The sequence below is a fragment of the Bombus fervidus genome, chromosome 13, assembly GCF_041682495.2.
Source record: "Bombus fervidus isolate BK054 chromosome 13, iyBomFerv1, whole genome shotgun sequence".
Lineage (NCBI taxonomy): Eukaryota > Metazoa > Arthropoda > Insecta > Hymenoptera > Apidae > Bombus > Bombus fervidus.
Window position 1 is genome coordinate 11,503,101 of NC_091529.1, and position 21,439 is coordinate 11,524,539.

The 21,439-nt window shown below is 40.1% G+C and overlaps 1 protein-coding gene across 5 annotated transcripts in view; it reads left to right on the forward strand.

The window, feature by feature from the left end:
• LOC139993859 (octopamine receptor beta-1R) overlaps positions 1-21,439 on the forward strand; it is a 121,355-nt gene that overhangs the window by 26,729 nt on the left and 73,187 nt on the right. Inside the window, exon 4 of one of the 5 annotated variants that reach the window (XM_072015980.1) lies at positions 15,426-15,508. The exons of the other annotated variants lie outside the window; for them this stretch is intronic. Coding sequence (XP_071872081.1) covers positions 15,426-15,508 — 83 coding nt within the window. The remainder of the gene's footprint in view (positions 1-15,425; positions 15,509-21,439) is intronic. 5 annotated transcript variants of the gene reach the window in all.

Here is a 21,439-nt window from a genome sequence, read left to right on the forward strand (position 1 = left end):
CAACGTTCGCCCCATTTTTGATAATAATTGTACATTTCTCTGGCTCCTTTCTCTTCTCGCGCCACGCTATTGCATTTCCTTTTCGTACCACGATTTTCAAAATGTACCATTTCCGCTTCGTTCTACATTATCGCATACAGCGTAAGTCGGAAAAAATTCATTTTTCTCGTTTCAACTAATACTCTACGATGAATAAACGATTAGAAAGAAATGGAAAATGAATCCTAATTCGATTCACTGTTGGAAATCTTAATTAGTTAAGAAATTGTAAGTTTCCTACATCGGTACATATACGTATACGTGATATATATGTGCCTTCCATGCCTTTTCTTAAATTTCCGTTAGGGCGACATTATTTTCCAAATTATTTTATAATCATTTTATAACTATTTAGCAATACGAAAACGGAGAACCATAAGATTCTTATAGTTCTTTCACAACTATATGAATTAGAATGTTCTTGTTATTAGGCTAATTTGCATAATACCGAACGAGTGCTTATTAAAAATCTCATACATTTTTAAATTTCTAAAAAGTTCGCGTCTCGGAAAACGTATAATTTTGAATACGTTTTGGTAGTTGGTTGAATAATGGCGTGTACGTATTACAACGAGAATGCTTAATGGGCTTGATGGAACGGATCGGTAAAAGTTCTATCGCGTTGTAGCGGAGTTAGAAGCTACTCAAGAATGTTCGCGCTATCGATTACACACAATCGAGAAGTACGAGTTTACAAAGCTCCTGGAAATGACTGCAGATTTCACCGAAACTAACAGTTGTCGGGTTACGAGCCGCCAAATGGATAACTCTGTAATTGTACGTAGTCGCGGAACATGTACGCCACGCTGTAAATAAAATTGAATTCGACAAGACCAGACAACAATTGTCATCTAAACCCGAATATCATTCGATGAATTTTCACATCTACTCTAAAATTAACTTACTCCCATTACTTTTCAATTCAAGAGGTAATTAAAGAGATGTTACATGATCTATATAAAATTCATTATCTATAAAGAATGCTAAAATTTATGATTATTGAGAGTGCGCAATAAGGGTGTTTAGACATTTGGTGGTCATTTTGCCCGAGAGATAGAGTCTGGTTTAGATAAAGAGTCTCACGTAACCGACGGCTACTCCAAATTCCCGACGGTCGTAATTACCTACAATTGAACGAATAAATAATCGAAATGAATAACAAGCGAAACAAACGAACGATAAATTAATAAACATAACAAGTATCTCCTCTCTATCTACATTAAAAATTCATTAATATCACGCATAAAACATAAAATACTTAAAACGCTAACTAAATTTTGCTTATCGAAAAAAGAAACGCAAAGAAAAGCGTTACCTGTGTGCGTGCGCGCGCGCGCGCGTGTGTGTCTATATATATTTATAAATAATCCTTTAAACGAGAATCGGTGCAATCGTGAGATCATTTTCAACAATTGTTCGAACAAAAAAGAAAAGAAGAAAGGAAGGAAGAAAGAACGAACGTATAATATTTAAAAAATAGCTTTACTTTCCAATTTCGAATCGTTGTTTCTTTCTAGTCGTAAGATGCAAATCGAAAATCGTTAGAAACTACCGACAAACAATATAGCGATACAGCATTGCTACGCTTTGAACCACGGTTTACAGAAATTATCGAACGAACGGAGGAAACGTGATCGTGACGCGATTGAAACCAAAAGGGGATGAAGCGGTTGAAAAGCGGTTGAAAAGCGGTAAATGGACAAACGGTAAAGGAGCCGTGCTCGATTCTGCGTCGCCTTTAATGACCAGTCATTAATAACAGCACAGTACGCGCGGGAAATTTACGAGCGCGTCTGTTCAACTGCAGCTGCAACGAAATTACGGATCCGCTACGAGCCGCGCCCCCCACCTCCGTTCTTGATGCGGAGAGGACTCGCCGGCCAGTTGACCTTGACCCTTAAACGTATCCTGTCATCGTTGGAATTTTCTTCTGGTAAAAGTTAGGCGGAGTCACGATCGAGGAGGGGGGGTGGGCTAGCTTTTGTCTCGTTGATGTTTCAACGATTTTCCATCTTTACGGTCTATACTTGCACAACGTTTTCGGATAACATCGTTTCGATCGTTTTTTCGATGCCAACAATCACGTTCTATATAGAGTTCCGATAGGATTTCTTGTGTCTCGGCCAGTGGCCTTGACCTCGCACGATTCCACATCATCGGCAACGTTCGAGCTGAATGGTGGTTAACAGATGGAAAACGAAGGGGTGGGTAGCCGTGGAAGGTCAGGGTGACGACAGTTACCGACGGGGTATTTTTATTTTTGGAACGTTGCGAATGCAGTTTTATCGCCGAGAGACAAGTTGTTTTTGGTTACGTAAACAAGGAAATTTCCGGACTGCATGACGAAGGAAAAGTGGCTCGTTATATTCTTGTCACGAGAGCTGCAATTACCCTCCCAATGTTAACTCCGAAGAGCATGTAAAGATTAACGCCACTACTTTCTTTATCTTCCGATTGTTATTTGTTCCGTTTTGCTTTCCTTACGAAAAATGTTTCACAACTTCCATGAAATTTCTTCGATGGAAGAAAAGCGTCGAGTTGCATAAAAATTTTCGAAATAAATAAGATCGACGATACCAGAGTTGCGCGATAAGAAACGAACTAATTGGCAAATGTTCTTTTATTTCGGTATTATTATTCATTCCCTTTTACTTCTGCTTTGAAATACGCTCGTAAAATTATCGTAAGCCGCTTATTACTCAACCTCCTTTTAACAATTTCTTCTTTATTAATACTTGAGAATGAATAGCACTGTCACTGGTTTTTATTCATTTTAATATATCCATTGCAACCTTGTTTATAATATTATAAATATTAATTTAATAAAAATTTCTATAATTATATTATATTATATATAATAGTAGTGCCTACGTTTATCTCTCGATCAAAGAACGAAAGAGAGGGAAAGAAGCTTTTGCAATTTCCTGAAAATTGACATAAATTACATACAAATTTTCGCGTTTAAACGACACGAATGAATTAAATCATGTATATATTTAATTTAGACAGACAGATATCATCAAGATAAACAAGTGCCATAGGATCCGTCGTTTATAGCAGAAAAGACGGACGATCTAACTTCGAAGCATCGAAATTTTAGGTAGTATTTTTTCGCTTGTCCTCGACGTTGAAGTTACGACAAAGAAAATGGCCGCGAGTCAAAATGGTCAGCTTCCGCAATAATTAGCAAAGCCCTGGACGGCATACGTAGATAAATTAAGGTTGGGGCGCCTTAGGAGAATGGCATCGCTGGATTGTTCGTACGTTTTAACAACAAGTTGAATGGTTCTACGTGATTCGTCGTTGTTCCAGCGAAATCTCATGCCTGGATATCGTTCGTTCGCGAATCATTTTTCAACATGTTCTCCGGTCTTCCATCCATTTCGCTAATAACGGAAAATTTGATGGGACGTGCTATTTTACATATTTAATATTATGTTATTCGCGATAGACTAGCAGCGTCCGTTTCTTTCCTCTTTTAATCTGTTATCTTGGCTTTTGTATGACCAAAATTAACGATTTATTTCGTTGTACATATATTATGAAGAATTATCAGTTGTAACATTACAAAATACTGAAATACGACAGTTGCTTAAAAGTTACTCGTTACGAAATAAAACTGGAAATACGTCATGATCGTTATTCTCATTCTCCGAGCTGTGCAATCTCAAGAGTTGACATTTACGTCAAGCAACGTTGCTTTTATGACGTAAATACAAAATGGAAACGATATTAACTTGACGTTTAAATAAGATTTAAATTAGCTTTAATATCATTGTTGTTAATCCAATCTCTTGAAAGTTTACCTGAAATTATTCATTAGAAACATTAATTTCATATTAGCAAAATTATAGAAGACGATTAACAACGCCTGAAAGATTATATCTGTACGACTGAAAAATTCACCAAACATCGGTGTACAGGATTGTAAGCAAGCGGCAGTCGCTACCGTTCCAACGATTCCATCTTAAAGCGTTCGTTCTGTTACGTAACGATCAGCGTTACAATCAGCGTAATAAGCATAATTTCCATGTTACGTTCTCGTTACAATTTTTTTTCTTTTTTTTTTAAAGAATATTCCGTAGCAACGGTGTCTTTCTTGTTGCACGAGTCGACATCGACGCAGTGAACACGATTCAAGATACTATCGATGTAATTAGCAACATTGAACACACGTATTATTACAAAACAGCGTGCGGATACAACACCGTTATTTTCATAATTACACGACCAAATGATTACTCGTGCGCGTGTTGTTGCAAAAAAACTGAGACATATTATAAAAAGCACGTAAAAAGGCCGCGGAGCATACCGTCGGGGCAAAGGTCACGGTTTGCCGTGGCTAATTCGTGCTCACGCAAACCCTTTGGCTGGCAGGCAGCGTATCTACGAACCCAAGGCTCTGTCTTACCAGTGACGGATGTTGCGAGGGCGGCCTCGACTGGTAGCGACGATGTTGCGTCGCGCTACTATTTCACCAATGACTGGTCGTCTCCCAATCCTGGCCCCTTGTTCTTCCACTTGCACGAGTGCAGACAACAGTGGATCAACACGTTGACCGTGTTGAGTGGTCATCGGTGACAACGTTAGCAAATTTTTTTCGGATCATTCGATATCGTATTACACCTTCGTAATGGGTCCTTTACACCGCAAATTTACACCGTGACCTCGCCACCATTTAAGCCATTAAATAGTTTTCACCACTCTAATTTTAGTCACGGCGTCGTATTCTAGAAAATGTACAGGTATGTCCGACGCACTCTTTATACAAATTTGAAAGTTTAGCGAAAAGTGAAATTTATAGATACGAAGGTCGATAACGCGGCGTTTGATGATAAGACTATCTGTAGATCCCCGAACAAACTAATTGAAGGGAAAAATAAGATAAATTTCGTGGACTAACGAACGTTTCAATAATAGGAATAACTTGGACATAATCGGAGAAGAAACGCGCAAATGCGACATAACGTATCAATTTATGGCAGAGCAACGTATACGTGTGAAAGTCGCGTAGCGTTCTACGTGTTAATAGCGCTAAATGTTGGCTAAATTGCCCGGAGAGTTAAATTGATTTTGTCAAGAGCCGCTGGATGCTGGCCTAGGTCTCCCCAGGGTGATGTTGGCGTACGTACAACGTTCCTATCCGTTCTTGCACCGTCCAGGATAAACGGTTACGATCTTGAAAAGTGGTCCCGTTCTACTTGCGAAGGGTGAAGATGTTGCAGCCGGATGATTCGCGTATAATAACTGCGCTGGTCATGACCGTATGACCGAGTTACTTCGCGCCAGATATAGGCGTGTTAATCAAGTATGAGAAGAACGTTTCAGAACGTTGAAACTTAACCGGGAATTATGAACGAGACAAGGAATTTGATAATTCGATAAAGAAAAAAGAAGATAAGTCGATATATCGTTCGTTCCTTGTTTCGATACGATACGAAAAATTGCGAAGAACATGAACAAGCAGTATGTATATATATTTGCATATCGCCTTATTATAATTATTACGATCGAACGTACAGACGCTTGATCTCGTTAATGTTGATAAAAAAAATGTCGAATTTTAGCCGTTTTGTTGATTTTTCTGCTTAATGCCGCGAGACAAATTGAGTCGGGAATAAAAGTGACGGACCAGGATTGACGAATATCGCCTTGTCATTACAAAAATTTGATCGGCCAAATGTCAAAGTACAGATACCAAAAGTCTAACGAAAAGAAGAAAAAAGACTGGAAATCTGAAAAATAAATTTAATAAATAAACGAAAGATATTGCAACAACGTAGGAAACGAATATCGGAAGATATATATTAAAAATCACTTTTTTTAAAGCAAAGTGTAAATTCAACTGCAAATCCACTGTCAGCTTCGTTAAAAAGTAGTCGACGCCATCCTCGCACTGCCTGGTTTCTGAAAACGATTTTACGTCGTCGACCACTTGAATTTTCTCACCGCGACAACCATCAACCTTTCGAAATCGAATCGAACTCGGAGACCAAGGCTTTTCGATGCGATCAAGACCAGGTTTCTTACTTTGCCGCCGTTCGCCTCTATCCTCCACGATTGCGTAAGCAGAGAGGGTGACATAGGCCGACAGAAGGCGCTCTCGATATTTACAGCGGACTGTTTTCAAATATGTATATCGCTTTCTACTCGAATTGACAAGTGGGACGATCGATATTCGGCGCCGGTGCCGCTGAAGCCCTCTCTCCTCCCCCCCCCCCCTCTGTCGCTCCGATGCCAGGTTCCTGCAATCGCCAAGCTTTTACAAGTAGCTCGCGAGCCTACGGAAATCAGAGACCGGCTCGAATCAAACATCTGCATTGACTTACGAAAGTACTCGAATACTTTTCACAGGGAACTTGTCACGAATATATCGCGTACGTCGCACGAAAGTTGTTGAAATTTTGTTAACGTTGTAATCGAAACAGTGGCTGGAAAAAACGCTCGATCATCTTTTCACGATAACTTCGAAGCCTTAGGTGATGCCACGCGAAGCAGAGAAAAAAAATAAGATTCTAATATTATATTCTTTATTTAGAATCTTTTGCTATTTGCTTGAAAAGTATGACCAAATTTATAGACGATGAAGTACTTGAACGTGTATAAGTTCCTTAAACAAAAATTACTGTTAAATCAAGCGAAACACGAACACGTGTAAACGCAGAACGTAAAACGCAAAGAAACGCAAAGAAAAGCAAAGAAACGCAAAGAAACAAGAAAGAGAGAAAAGAACAGAACTCGAGCGTATCAAAGAATTTGAGTTGGTGCGTGTTGCTCGATCCTTGGATATCGACAGGTTAGAACTTGCGCGATCGAAAAATGTTCGAATAACTGAAAACCGTCGGAAATTATGTTTAGCGGAGTCGATTTACCGATTTTAATAAGCGGACGTTTCACCGCAAACCAGATGCGTACTTGATTTCGGAATCGTTTTGGTAGCGAAATCGCTCGATACTTTCGATATTTCCACTCTTTGAATCGATAATATCGATTGCATGTAAACAGCGATGGAATATAATCAGCGCTACTACGATCAGCTGAAATTCCGAACTTATGAATTTTTCAGCAAGTAGAGTCACGTGAGAGGATCGCACGGCTTGCCGCAGATATGTTCAGCCACGGCATTCTGAAAAATTGATGGATATAAATTGTGTCGGTATTTGAAAAACTATATATCGAGAACGATGAGTTATTTACGCGAATTAAAAGTGTCCTTTAAGAGAATAGACGAAGAAAAGGAGGAAGGGTAGCAAGAGGGGGAAGGGAGATAGGAAGAAACAGAAAAGACTAACTAAAGAGGGGTTAAGGATGACTTATATTTCATTTTCGCAAATATTTGACGCAAATATTGGTCGCAATATTGGTTCGTCACCTATTCGATCGAATCAATTGCAATTGTTATCGATATTTGCTCCTACAAAGTGACTTTATCTACGGATAAGCGAAACTTTGCAAGTTAATTTTCCACTGTTATTTTAATTGAAAAAGATATTTTAGATCGGCGCGTTTATCCGCAACGTTCCGGAATCCGGCCAAGCGAAGTAAATACTTTCATCCTTGGCTTTTTTCACTGTACCAGCGATCATCCATCGGGTCGTGCACTCTCGAGATTAATCCGCACCTTACGCGCTTCAGCTTGATACAGATGCTCGTTGATACGTGAGTTTTCTTAACGAATATTTCATGTTACATTTCCATCGGTTTTATCATTGCCCGCTTTTCCTAAAATATAGTCCGTAATCAAGTATGGACGAAGGAAAGACGGTAGAGAACCGATTATCAAACGCAAACGCGAAATACCATATTCAATTCGTCGAATAATCGTCGATGAAAATGACATTTACGCGAAACTCTTACATTTCTTTTCACTTTCGATTTTTATTTCGCTTTGTTTATCGATCGTTCCGTGAATCGATGTTCCGATAATTGGAACTCTAATACGATACAAAATAACTCGATTCTATGAGAAAACATTCTCGCAATAATACGAACGCATCATTTATTAGTAGGTTCGATCTCGAAGGAAATCGGATGGCCAGATGGTCCGAAAAGAGTCGAAAATAAGTAGCAATGCTGCGCAACACGGTTCACAAGCTATAGGAAAACCGCTCTCGTTCCTTTTATCGGCTATTTAGAACGTTTCTTCGTGTTGCAATGTCATTATTGTTATGGTCGGAACGTCGGCCGAGTAGCCGTCCAGTTTTCCGAGACAATCGAACCGGACATTGGTAAATGAATTATTAACAAAGCTTTCCGTAAGTGGATTAAACGTTGTTCCACGAGACGCTTTAATCAGATTAAAATCTTAAAAGCACGGGCAAACGTTTTTAAGCGAAACCGGGGGAAAAGTAGCTAGCGGTTTATCGGTTCAGCGTGACAATCTCTATCGAACACGATGTACAGAAGATCCGTTCTTGTTTGGCCACGATTTTTACAAAACATTTTCGACCGATTTAGGCGAAAACCGAGAAAACGGAATTCCACGGTCTCGCTTATCGCACCCTGTTGTTCTATTTCTTCGATGTGAAATTATTTAAACCAGCGTCAAAGAATTCATTTAATATCATGTAACGTTCTACATATACATAAATGATAAGTAAAAAGTCGTATTCCAAATGAAAGAAACAAAGTTGTTTGCGAATAAATGCAATTTGTTCGACAAATATTTGATGATTCGTAAACCCCAAAGAACTGGAGAATTTGAAAGCGCAAAAATTAAATAATGCAAAATGAACGAACAAATGAAATAAATAAATGCGATATCGAGCTTCTGTGGATTAATTTCGGAATTACAGAAGCTGCAATTGCGAATAACTAAATGTAGTTGTGCGAGATGAACCGATCTATAGAGTACGTGATTACTATATCCAAGCCAATCGTCAGCACCTTATTATTCGTTGGCAGAATAAACGAACAAACACTAGTGGGAAGATGGTTTGATTATATTCTCCTTTAACCTTTAAAATTGTCTGGTAGATCAGCATCGGCACTACCGGCGAAGACGAAGAGGAAAACGAGAAGGATGGGCGTGGGGGGAGACGAGAGGTCTCGGTCGCGGCCGTTTTCGACCTTATTAGAGCGAATACGTACACGACTTTGGACCTTGCCACACCACTTTTCCCATCGACATCCAGATTCCTATCTTAATCGTCGTTTTTACGAGCATGCAACGTCGGTCGCCAGCTCGACCTTAAGCTCTCGTTAAGTTAGCGGCGTACTCGCACGAACGAGGATCGGGGCTCTCGAATTGCGGATAATTCGAAGCGGAAATAACGCGTACGTGGATCGAAGCTGCTTTTCCATCGAGAAAACGCGTTGCCCGAATCGAATCGAGCGAAAGAAACGGAGAAACTGTCATTTACAGCGTGATCGTGTACGGTTAATCGAATAGCGTTTCTTGTCCAATCATCACGCTAGAAACGAAACAAATGAAATATATCAGGCAAAAATTGAAATTCTACAGAATCAACTTGATAATAATCATTTACGATTGGTAACGTTGTCTAACGAATACACCTTTTTATCCGCTGAAAGAACAAGGTACACTGGGTTCGCCGATCGAAGCAAATCCGATCGAGTCGAACGTCGTTTAACGACGTTGAACGACTGTGTTTATGCACAGTGCGGCTAGGTTGGGTGGGATACGTTTGCAAACATTTTTACCAACGTTCCTATGCACGTTTCCATACGTTGGATCGGTTTAACTCGACCTCCAGACTCCTTGGCGCTATCGCGCCTCGATACAAGCTTCATAAATAATCAACTTTCTACACACTGTGTCAGAATTTCCAGCAACCATTTCGGTTTCAAAAATACAAGGATCATAACATTTTCAGTCTTTCGACTTTCATATTGTTGCTGAATTTCTGAATACTGGAATTTTAGAATTTTCCGTGTTTCCGAAATCGAAATCCCAGTACTCTGGTTTTCTGCACTTTTATTCGAATAATCGAAGTTTTAGACTGTGCAGTTCCTGGAAACTTCCCCTTCTATACATCTGCTGCTATCCTCAGGGTCTTTCAAATATTTCGCTTGTACGCTTCGAAACGTTTGTAAGATAGTAGTTTTGGAGAAACTGCACGAGTTAGCGGTAGAAAAATTCAAGGTCGCTTCATTGAAGAGAATAGCGTCGTTCCATCGGTTCGACCTCGTAGGTTACGTAACTCGGATGAAAGAAAAAGTCTGCTTACGTGTCGCGACGCTGAGCGTTCTTAAAGGCGATCCGCATTAACGACGTTCTCCGTATTAGCGAGCCACGCGATCGTTCGATCGATCGGATCGACTGGCGGTGGACAAGGCCGGTTCCGTATCTCTTCCGAGTATCGTTTCGACCGAAACTGAAGGAACAACGTGCTCCCGTCGCGGCTGTTGTTTTCCATTTCGTGGAATTATCATCGCGTTGCATCGATTTTGCAATCGGAAAACCAAACGACGTTAACGCGACCCGTTTAACGTTCAATAACATTGAACAAGTCACGGTTATTAATCTGTTCGTGCTTGATGCTATGTGGCAATAGCACCACGATTATTCCATCTAATTACTTACGAAGAAGTCGGTTAATCGGTTAATCGATTAATCGAATGATCAACATTGTCACTGCGTTTCATGCTAAAAGTCATAGATCATTTATTGCACGTTCTTACGTATACATCGATCGTTGATCATTTATTTTCTTCTTTGTTTTCTAATCTTACTTCCCAGTCTTTTCCGAGTATGACAAATTATATTCGATATATTTGTTTCGCTCTGCCCGTCACCGGTAAGCTTTTCAACCTTACAGAACGTCGATCTATCCGATATATAGCGATATAACGATAAGAAAGAAACGTTTCCTAGAATAAGAAAAGAATTAATTAAATGATTGCGCAGTAAATGCTTGTTAAAAACTTAGAAATTCTTGGAAATTTCTCGTATATATGGATGTAGTTGTCTTTTCGAATAGGCAGCTGCAATAGTCGAATAGGAAAATAATTGTAATTGTTGGGCATTTACCGTGTAGGGCAAGTAACAATTTTCGTATGGATAGATTCGATGGCTGTAGATATTATACGTTTGATTTACGCGAACAGCAACACTCGTCAAGCAACTAGTTGTTGTACCGTAGATGTATTCTACATTGATTCGTATATAGGCTTCCTATATAGGAAAAACAATAGCCATTCTACCAGTTTCCTGTACAATTTCATGTATAAATAGATTTCCATAGGATTAACGACTACGAACAGGTTATACTTACTCTACATGAATAAGAATAAGAATAGCTGTTGTTTCCTATATAGGATGAATAACGACGACGTACATGTATAACCGTCGTTGTTAACCATTCGGCTACTTTAGTCTATTTCAGCCATTTCACTGGCAATAGTACATCAATTTTGCCAAAATATACGAATTCATCGTAAACTAATAATTGCAAGTTTACTACCTATTTTTATTTCATTAATTAATAAATAACTGCTAATTAATAAACTATACAATCGAGTTATCCGACTCGGTTTACCTTAATGCATTCTAGTTTAAACCAGATCCGATTTACGATCGTTTCGTCGAACAATTTGGTCAAGAAGCGGAATCGCTTATTGCAACGAGCGATCTAACAAGAGAATAGAGCATCGTTATTCCTTATCTGAAAGGATAATCGTTTTCTTTGTTTCGAATGTCATCGGTATCATCCCATCTTGCGGGAATTTCAGTCTGCTCCGTTACGCTTCTACGCTCATCTGTGATTCCAACACACGCAAAACCATCGAAACTGTGCTTGTAATCAATCGTTTTATCGTTTCAAAAGGGATGCTGGTCGTGCTGGAAAAAGAGAAGATCGGCTTCCCGATGAACATCGATCCCCCGCGAACGAATGAAAATTTCATAGTGAAATGAATTTCATTTGCCAGCTGATCGGAAAATTCGATTCTTTCGATTGGAAATTGGACTACGCTTCGACTATGTGTTCGTTCTTGGAATTGGTTCTTTTCGACGTGTCTCGTTTCAAATACCAAGATGGCAAACTCGAAGGAAACTTTCTCAATAGGGAATTGTTCACCGCCAGTGTCCGTCCAACCGGGTTAACTCGGTTTGTTTCTGACTTTTTCGAGGACAGTTGCTCGGAATATGAACGAACCGATCGGGACGACGCTCGATTTCGCAAATGTTCGCTGTTTTGCGAGGAATGGCGTCTTCCAACGACACGCATTTCTGTGCCAGGCTTGTCCACCGAGACGGTCTATTCTTATTATTCGACGATTCTATTCAACGAATAGAAACGATAAACACGTTCAAGTAGTAGGAGTTTAAAACGCGTTAAAAATATTAAAAGTTTCGTACATTTGGCAATAGAGAGGTGCGAATTAAAAGGAGAAGCGCCGATACTTTTTCTCACCGTCCGTGTTGTATTTTCCACGCCTGAAAATATCGAACAAACGATACGATACCGTGAAATCGATAAAAATCGCAGGTCTATTATACATCGTCTTCGAGCGTTGTCGCGTCACGGGCGATATTTTTTCTCCGCGGCTATTTCGCAGACCCTGAAAGGAAATCGAGAGCTCGGGTCTTCGTAGGTCACCGTTCAAAGGCAACCCTGAACAAGAGAGACGCGAACGTCGAGGGCAACGCAGATAATATCGCGTCGGCGATCGATCGTTGGAACGCGAAGTCATACGCGGTGACTAGAACGTAGAACGAGCGAGAAATATGAAGATAGGGCACTCTAGAAGATTATTCCGTGATAACATACGTCTTTCTAATCGCTACGAGCTTCGAGATTTACGACACGCCGCCCCGGCGCGCCGCGCCGGCAGAAGTCACGTTCCGCCGTAAAATCAATTGTCGTTGAATTCCAGCGAAATCTAGGTAGAAAAACATTCCGCAAGTTTTCGGCTCGTTTTCGATCCCGGACTGATCGCTTGAAATTCAGTATCCATGATTAATAAAAGAATCGTATGGAATATTTTCGACCCTATCGTTTCGCTCTTTTCGAAAAAACGAGACGTTTCCCTCTTTTTCTTTTTCTTTTTCTCTTTTTTTTTTCTTTTTTCAAACGAGTCGATAGGATGATTCCTATAATGGAATTTGTTAAAAATTCAAACAATATTCAGGTATAACGTCCGAGATAAAGAAATGAAATAATAAAGTGATATTTATCTTGTTCATATATAGAAGAAATGTTCATATCTGGTAAGATGTAGCGCATATAAACGAGAAATTTTTGTAGCAGTTTCGAATAATAGCGTTATTCTATTATATTATATCGTATTATATTATCACATCGTATCGTATATGATATACATTTAATATATAATGCTAACTAATACGCGATCTTAGGAAACCTAAAATTTGACAATAAAAGTTTCGCATTATTTATTGGTTCAGACTTTTTGCGGTTTTCCATTTTTCTATTCGATTTGTGCGAGGATATCCGTCAATTTCAGGAGAAAGGCGTGGAGCCGCGAATTTCACGACGCAAAACGATTAACTCGCAGCATGTCGCTAGTATTTTCCGCGTGGCGAGTGTCAGGATGCGGAAAAATTGAGAGCTTTCGCTGTCGACAGGTGGTCAGACAGACAGTTTCGTGCGACGCGGGCGTCCGCCGTGTGTAACGCAAGGTGGCTAGCGTCCTGCAGAAACGTCGTTTTTTTCTCGTTTCCTACAAAACGGAGAAGCAGAGATCGTAACATTTGCGAATGTCGGTTCGGTCGTATTAATAAAGAAATCGAGGCATTTATTTTTTCTAATTACGATAACGGATTGTGGAAGATTCTCCGACAAAATGTAATTTACGCAGTAAAAGTTGGAAAAGAGAATTGAAATAAAACGTGCAAAGGTTGCAAGCTGAACATCAAACTGAGTAGCAGATGGATGAAAATCTCCAAATATGTATTCCTCTTCGATCAGAAATACAAATATGAATAGAAGAGAATTCAATAATACTAATACAGATATTTGTACAATATCGGGGTTGTATTAAAATTAGATTTGTCGATTTTTATAAAAGTCTCGAAAGCATTCGACGATGAAACGTACAATTAAATAAAGTGGCCTGCTATCGTACACGTATCGGACAAATAAATCGCGGTGAAATAAATTGCCAAACAATTTCATCAAATAGCAACGGTTAATCGCGCAGAAATTTGGCGATACAAAGCGCCGTACACAATTATGGTGGAATCGTTCGCACCGTGCGGCCGATGGCGATTCAATTAATTTAAAAGGCCGTCATTGTCACAAAGTGGCTTTGAAAGCGACCACGTCGTTTCCGACCACAACGTAATGATGCCGGTTTTATTAAATGTCTACCTGCTTCGGTGCATTTTGTTTAATTGGGAATTACGTGATTGGGACGGGAGACTCGTCGATCGATTATTATTTGGAGGCACGATCGATGATTCTAATTGGAACGATTAAACAAACTGGCTGTACCGCTCGATTCTTCGTCTTCCTTCTGGCCGGTTTCTACTTAATTTTTTGTTTTATCGTCTCTCTCTCTCTCTCTCTCTCTCTCTCTCTCTCTCTCTCTCTCTCTCTCTCTCTCTCTCTCTCGTTATTATTCTCTCGGTATATTTCAAATTCTGTTACTTAAGATACAACGGTGGCATAACATCGTAAATAAAAAACGACCGATTTCCGAAAAATTGAGCAATTGTTTCGATACATTTTAAACATAAATAAAAACAACAACCCTTTGCACGCAAACATATTGCGTGAAAACACGCAATATTTAGCGGTATTCTAATCTGTACAGACGTATTTTAACTGCATCCTGATCGATAAATTCCTCGACAACCAAGTATTCTGCATTTTCTTTTCTCACCGGCCATTTTTTCCTTTTCGATCGGAAGAACGAGATTCGAACAGGTCGATGCTCGAAAGGAAAACCCGAATGGGCTGGCTGGTGGCCCTCCACCATTCCTATCGCATGCAACTGGAGGGTACGCGAGGCTCGTAGCGTCGCGGATCGTGAAAAGCATTGTTCCGGCGAAAGCGGTGCGAAAAGTTGGAGGAAATGGAGCGTATCGTGACAAATCAAATTGATTCTTGGACCGTCGGTGCCGCATTCCGTTGGATGTAATTGGCCTCGAAATCTATTTTCCAACATTCGTATTTAATCCATCTGTGTGACAACACGGGACTGCACGCGTCGCTGTAAAAGATGAAAAAGGAAGCGCAAGATTCAGATTTTGCCTGCGGATCATCGAAACGCCACTGCTGTGCATTTCCTTTCTCTTTTTCGTTTACTCCCTTTATTATTATTGCACGTAAGCATGCTACTTGGATTAACTCGATGGCAGCATCGGTGTTTCAGAGTTTGTTGTTGCTTTCGGCGTTATGAAAAACCGCTTTCTCGTACGAACGAGTTGTTATCGGCAGGTTTATTCTTTATTTTTGCAGTTACGCCTGAAAGAAGAGACGCCTTTTTTAAAGTGGAAACGCTTGGCTCTACCGGTCATTTTTATTATTCCATTAGTAAATTGGTGTGTATTATTTTTGTTAATTACGCGGCTTTCTTACTAATCTATGGTTTAGTTGGCCCATGTAAATGGAAATGTCTAAATAGAAAGCGCACTATACGAATTAAATCGGTTTAGACGGCTAATTATATTTGAATATCAGTCAGTTACACTGAAAATGATTGAGAAGAGATGGAACACAGGGATATAAATGAAAGGGTTGCGATACGCAAATCTTAAACCTTAATTAGTTATTTTGTCTGCACCTGGAAATACGAAATCTCGAAATCTCGAAGAAATACAAACAGAAGTAATAATCGATACAGGGTGCGCGATATTTTTCCATTTTAAAACCTGTTCTCGCGTGTCGCGCGTACGGAAGCCACGTGATAGACTATTTTTCAGACGGACGAATCAATCAGTTTCATTGTTTTTACGGCAAATAGCCTGTCAACGTTGGATGCGGTTAATAATGGATTTCCAATTTTTCGACTAGGTAGGTTGAACCAACTTCTGCTGCCAGCCGGCCGTCTCACCCGTCGTTTCTCCTCTTCGTCGAGCTCTCGTCGATGTTACGGAAACGATTGAAAATCAAAATATCGCTAACCGCAGGCATCCGCGGCCCGCGGTCAATCTCGTTGATTAATCATTCGGGACAGACCGAGCGTTTTCGTCGTCATCGTCGAATCGCGGAGAATCGTTACTTCTTTCTTATTGTCTTTCCCCCTCTGGTTAGCGAAACTCGATCGACCGACTAAAACCGATCAACTCGATCCCGTTGTTTTCCTCGTTTCTTCTTCCTCCTCTTCTTCTTCGCACTTCCATATCCTCTTTTCGATATTTTTCTTCGAATTTTTAAAATCAACGAACAAATTTTAAACTCAAATTTTAAACTGTGTTTGAACGATATCCGTCGATGTATAATATTCACGGCGAATCATACGTATAAAGCAGAAAAGAAAAAGAGGATTAAACGAGTTGGTAAAATTGTTGACGCGTAGGGGTAACGGTTTATGCAAAATATCTTTGCGGTTAAAGCGAAGGAAACGCGTCCTATTTAAATAGAAATTTCTTTCATTCTTTACGTATTTGTTTAACGGGCAATAGAAACGAAACGAGAGCAGGAGAAAAAGTAAAATCAAGCGGAACATGGTTTCGAAGAACTTTTATCGCACGACGAGTAAAACAGTCTATATAACTGATTCAGAGATGCAGACATCCTTGATGGTGACATTTTTAACGACCAAGTAGGTCGAGTCAGGTTCAGCGTTAAAGCAAATATCAATTCACAAAGTTAGATAACCGTTTAAACGACTTTCCTTGTCCCCTTTGACGAGTATAGACGCGTAATAATAGTATTTTTATTGCACGTTTACTGCTTTCAACTGCATTTAAGACGATGGTCATAAATTGCCTTTGCCGTGTAACGCGTTATTTTTACTAGCAATTTGTCGTTTTATGGTAGCGATATTATTATCTGGCATTTGCCGATTTACCTACCACTGGCGTAATCTACTGACAGCCAGCCCTTTTTTTCCTCTTATAACTTTTCTATTAGCCGTGGTTGTTCAAAAGAAATTTGACATCCAGCCGTTGAAATTACACGTTAACTTCAAAGCTAGTTAAACGTTCGAAAGAGAGAATCAAGACGTTTTACGAGCAATAGAATTACCTTTGCAGGTTATTTTTTCGATATTATGATACGGGAAATTAATAAAAAGTATGGAAAAGAAAGGAAACGTTGTCAACATTTTTTCACGATTTCACGTTGCAACGCGCATCGATGGAACAGACGAGTCGGTTCCATTGCCAGTGGAGATGTTACGTCGCGGATTCGAAACACGAAACGCATACAGCGGCGTTCGCTTATCGAAAGAAAAGCGTCGATACGAATTTCGGTCGCGTACAGCCGATGAAGGCGTTTCGCTTTACGGCGCGTGACCTAACTTAAATGTATCGACAGCGGCGACAATACGAAACACAGGGCGCATCGATAAACGTCGTTTAAATCGAGCACACCGATTTTCCTTTGTCTTCGAGCATGCTCGTTCTTTCAACAGCTGCACGCGCGTCTTGCTCGATCCTCGGTTCCCACGATAATCTCGATACTCTATCGTGCGTTACGTTCAGAAAAATCGCTATGATCGAAGGTGAGTCGAAATTTTCGATAGAACCGACCAGCGAACATGGCCACGTTAGATTTCAATCGTGCGAAAAAACAACGCGGATCTCGCTTCTTCGTAAATACTCGGTCACTATATGATTTTCAAGATATAACAAAAGTATAAATCTTTCGATCAAAATCCAATACTCTTCTTTTGAATATGAAAATATCGAGACGGAAGTCCTGTACGATTTAGGGATCGAATACACGTCGTGTCTAAACTATATCCGATTATAGATGCTTACCTGGAAGAAGGACGTTTCATACGCATCGACCTAATATTACGCGTGGAAACGTTTAGCGTAACGCAAATTCGTACCAATGAATTATCAAACGCGACATGAAAATGCCGATGGGCGAACAAATACGAGCACTTTACTTAACAAATACTTCGAACAGCGTTGTGTCCCGTCCCAATAAAGCGGTACACGTTTCTATTCGCCAATCCGATTAACCCTTCGTATTTCGTTCCATCTGGATATCTTTTTCCTCCTCTCCTCTTCTTTCTACTTTCCCTCGCGGCGTAATGGCAACTGGGTCACGGGCCGAAAATATCGATGTTCCATAATCTCGTCGGTGAAAAGGCTTCGCGTTAGCAGCGAGCCTCTGTGCACACGACCGAAAGCTCTCTCCGCGACTTTTGCTGAAACTCGACCGTCCTTGACTGAATCGAGCCGCCTGGTATTCGTCGTTTCGCGTTCACGGCCAAAGATCGCCGACTCTCGAGCGCATCTCGCTGCTCGAAAATATTCGCCCCTCCAACTCGTCGGCCCCATCGTCCCCTTTTTCCCTCGCTAGATATCGCAATGGCTCGCGAAAATATTTCCACGCTCTTGCAAACTTTTTACGTTTATATCAGCTACGGGAAATACTTTGAAATCTCCGTCTATCGCGACTACGTTGCTAAAGTTCGACACGGATCTGAAACGACATATACGAGTTACAGCACGTTCCACGTTTGTCGCAAACGTACACCTGCAAGTAGCAAAAGTGTACGTCAGCGTCGACTTTTCTACAGCGGCGACCATCTATTTTCAAAATTATCGTCTCGCCGATAGCCGCAACTATAAACGCGGCATCTGGCTTTAGGCTCGATACGAGATAGGCGGTTCTAAGAATCGGGCAAGCCCGACGCTCTCTGCTGTCGTTGTTCGCCGCCGAGGATCGCGTACACGGGACCCACGACTCGACAACGCTTTCTCACGGACATCGAGATCGCCAAATATCGTTATACGTATTATCTAACAAGTAGTTGTTTTACAGCGTCGATAGCAATACTTAACATACGGTATATCGAGTAGCGTTTAGTTGCTTATCATCGCTAAAGTATTTCAACGCTCGTAGAAACCTTTTTAGTAGAAACCATATGCTTGTGACGTGTGTGTCTATTCTTAATCAGACTCAGCCATGATCAGACTCGACTATCGCGATTATATTGTTCGAAATTCAAACGGATTTGAAAACATATATAAAAGTTACTTTATATTTATTGGAAGCACATACGCTTCGTTTAAGGCGAACAAAATATTTCGACAGTCAACGATTCGCTATATAGACAAGTCACGGTATATACCGTATATTAATATTCATACTGTATGTTAATTTTTCAACAAGCGAAAATTAATGTATCTAGTAGTCTATATTTAAAAACAGATTCTTAATCCTGCCATAGGTTCCTATTCATCAACGGGTAACATACAAACGTTTCTGCGCGCTGAAACCCGATTAAACCCCGTAAACGTCCGTAATCTCAACGTTTGTGTAATCGCGGCATAATTCCGTGAACTGCTCGCGTTCCTGGTTGAACGAAAAATTCATGGTACGAAGAGAAATGCCGCAGAAAAGTCTAATTGGCTTTCTTTTCACCTTTTTTTTCCTGTATCGTACAAAATAAAAAATTCAGACTAGATTCTTTTACATGTGCGCCACAGTTAGACGAATCCTCGTGTTTATTTAAAGTGGCACGAAGGTTGTTGAGATTTTGTAACGGCGGATGGTCGATAAAAGATCTAGATGAGAACAAGTGAATGGGATAATTAGCGAGACAATGGAATTCATTGCAATTTTAGAATGTACGCGAGAACTGTAGTAGTCCGAGGGATAATTGGTGCATTTGGTGTGCGGTGCTAATGGGGGTAAGCATTGTGAACGCGTAAGAAAATAGACGCGAGAACAGAAGCGAAACAGAATCGAGTAATAGGATTTCGCGATTTTGTCCTTTTAATTTATTTACATTGATTTATATATTTTGACAAAATTCTCATACTGGTTGTTACGACCGTTCGCGGAGAGACGCGATCGCGAGGAAAACGCGTCAGCGAGAGGCGTAAATTCTCGCTACGATTCGTGTAATCGCCTTTCGCCGTTTCGTTTAAGATAACAGGGGTGTTTGAATGAATTTGACACTGTGTTAACAGGTTAATATAGCATGTATTTTTAACAATAAATTAAATAATAATAAAAGCGTCACAAATTGTTTCGTGAGAGATTTCGAACGCGACTGTTCGGTTAGAGGTTTCGAACGAGACTCTGAAGTCCTTAGACCGATTCTTTGTCTTTCGGGGAGACGACCCTCCTTATGCTCGGATCACGCCACTGCTCGCGCCGATGATCACGCAGGCCGACTTCTTTGTTAGAAATAACGGTCCGAAATCGACGGTTCCAGAACTCGCTGCCTGGTGACAATTATGCTCTCGTCGATACAATGTATGTTTTTCGTCGGGCGGATAAGAGGATATGTCTGCGACGCTGTAGGTCCGCGAACGACGGTTAGAAATCCCATCTCTACTGAGTCTCGTGGCGTAACACCGGTACTACGAATCGGCCAAAACTGTCGAAACTGCTTTTCTCGTCAAAATAATCCATTTCAACGAAAAGGATCGAACGAAAGATAGAGAAACGACGAAACGAAGCGAATTGATAGTAAAACCTAAAAAGCAGAAAATTAAGAAACCGGGATGATGATGATAATGACGATGAAGAAGAAGATGGCGTGTAAATAAGGCGTAAATGCGAGGTAGCAGAAAAAAATCCATGAAATTAAGAAAATCCACGTGAAGAAAATCCACTGGAGAAGATAAACGTGGGAAAAACGTAATAGCAATGTATTCGTTTTCGGTTAAAACAAGCGTTGGTTCCAATATAGAAAGCTTCTCGAACAAAGCTGTCTCCGTTTCATCGTGTCATAGTTTCGCATTAAAATCGAGATACAGACAGGTCGATCGAAATGCGCGAAAAAATCGAAAAAGCTATCGCGCGCAGAATATCGCACGTTCATCCCGCAAATGTGCACCACCATATGAAACGTATTTCACGAATAAAACTAATAAAACAATTTCACAAGTATATCAATAGCTTTATAAATGCTTCAGTTATTTTAATATCGTACGAGATTTAACAATTATTTTCATTTTTAATTCATTCAGGGTGTATTCCTCTGCTTCAAAGTCAGTGCTTTCTATATAAGATAATTGTGCTTTAAAAGTGCAACGTTCGGTAATATGATTTTCTGAAACTACCATGTTTATGAATATAAATCGGATATAAAATAATAAATTAGATAAAATATCGCTAAAAGGACAAGAATATAGGTACCAACCGTCAAACTTTCGTATATATTACTCGTATGGTCAAGAACAATTAATCGCGATTACGATGACGATGATAAAATAAATACGCGCGTAAAGTTGGCCTATCGAGAAAGCAGCGGTGAAACAAAAATGAAAGTAATTGGAGTCAAGTGAAAGACGATCGTGTAGGAGTTGCAAGACACTTGTTACGAAACTGTTGGT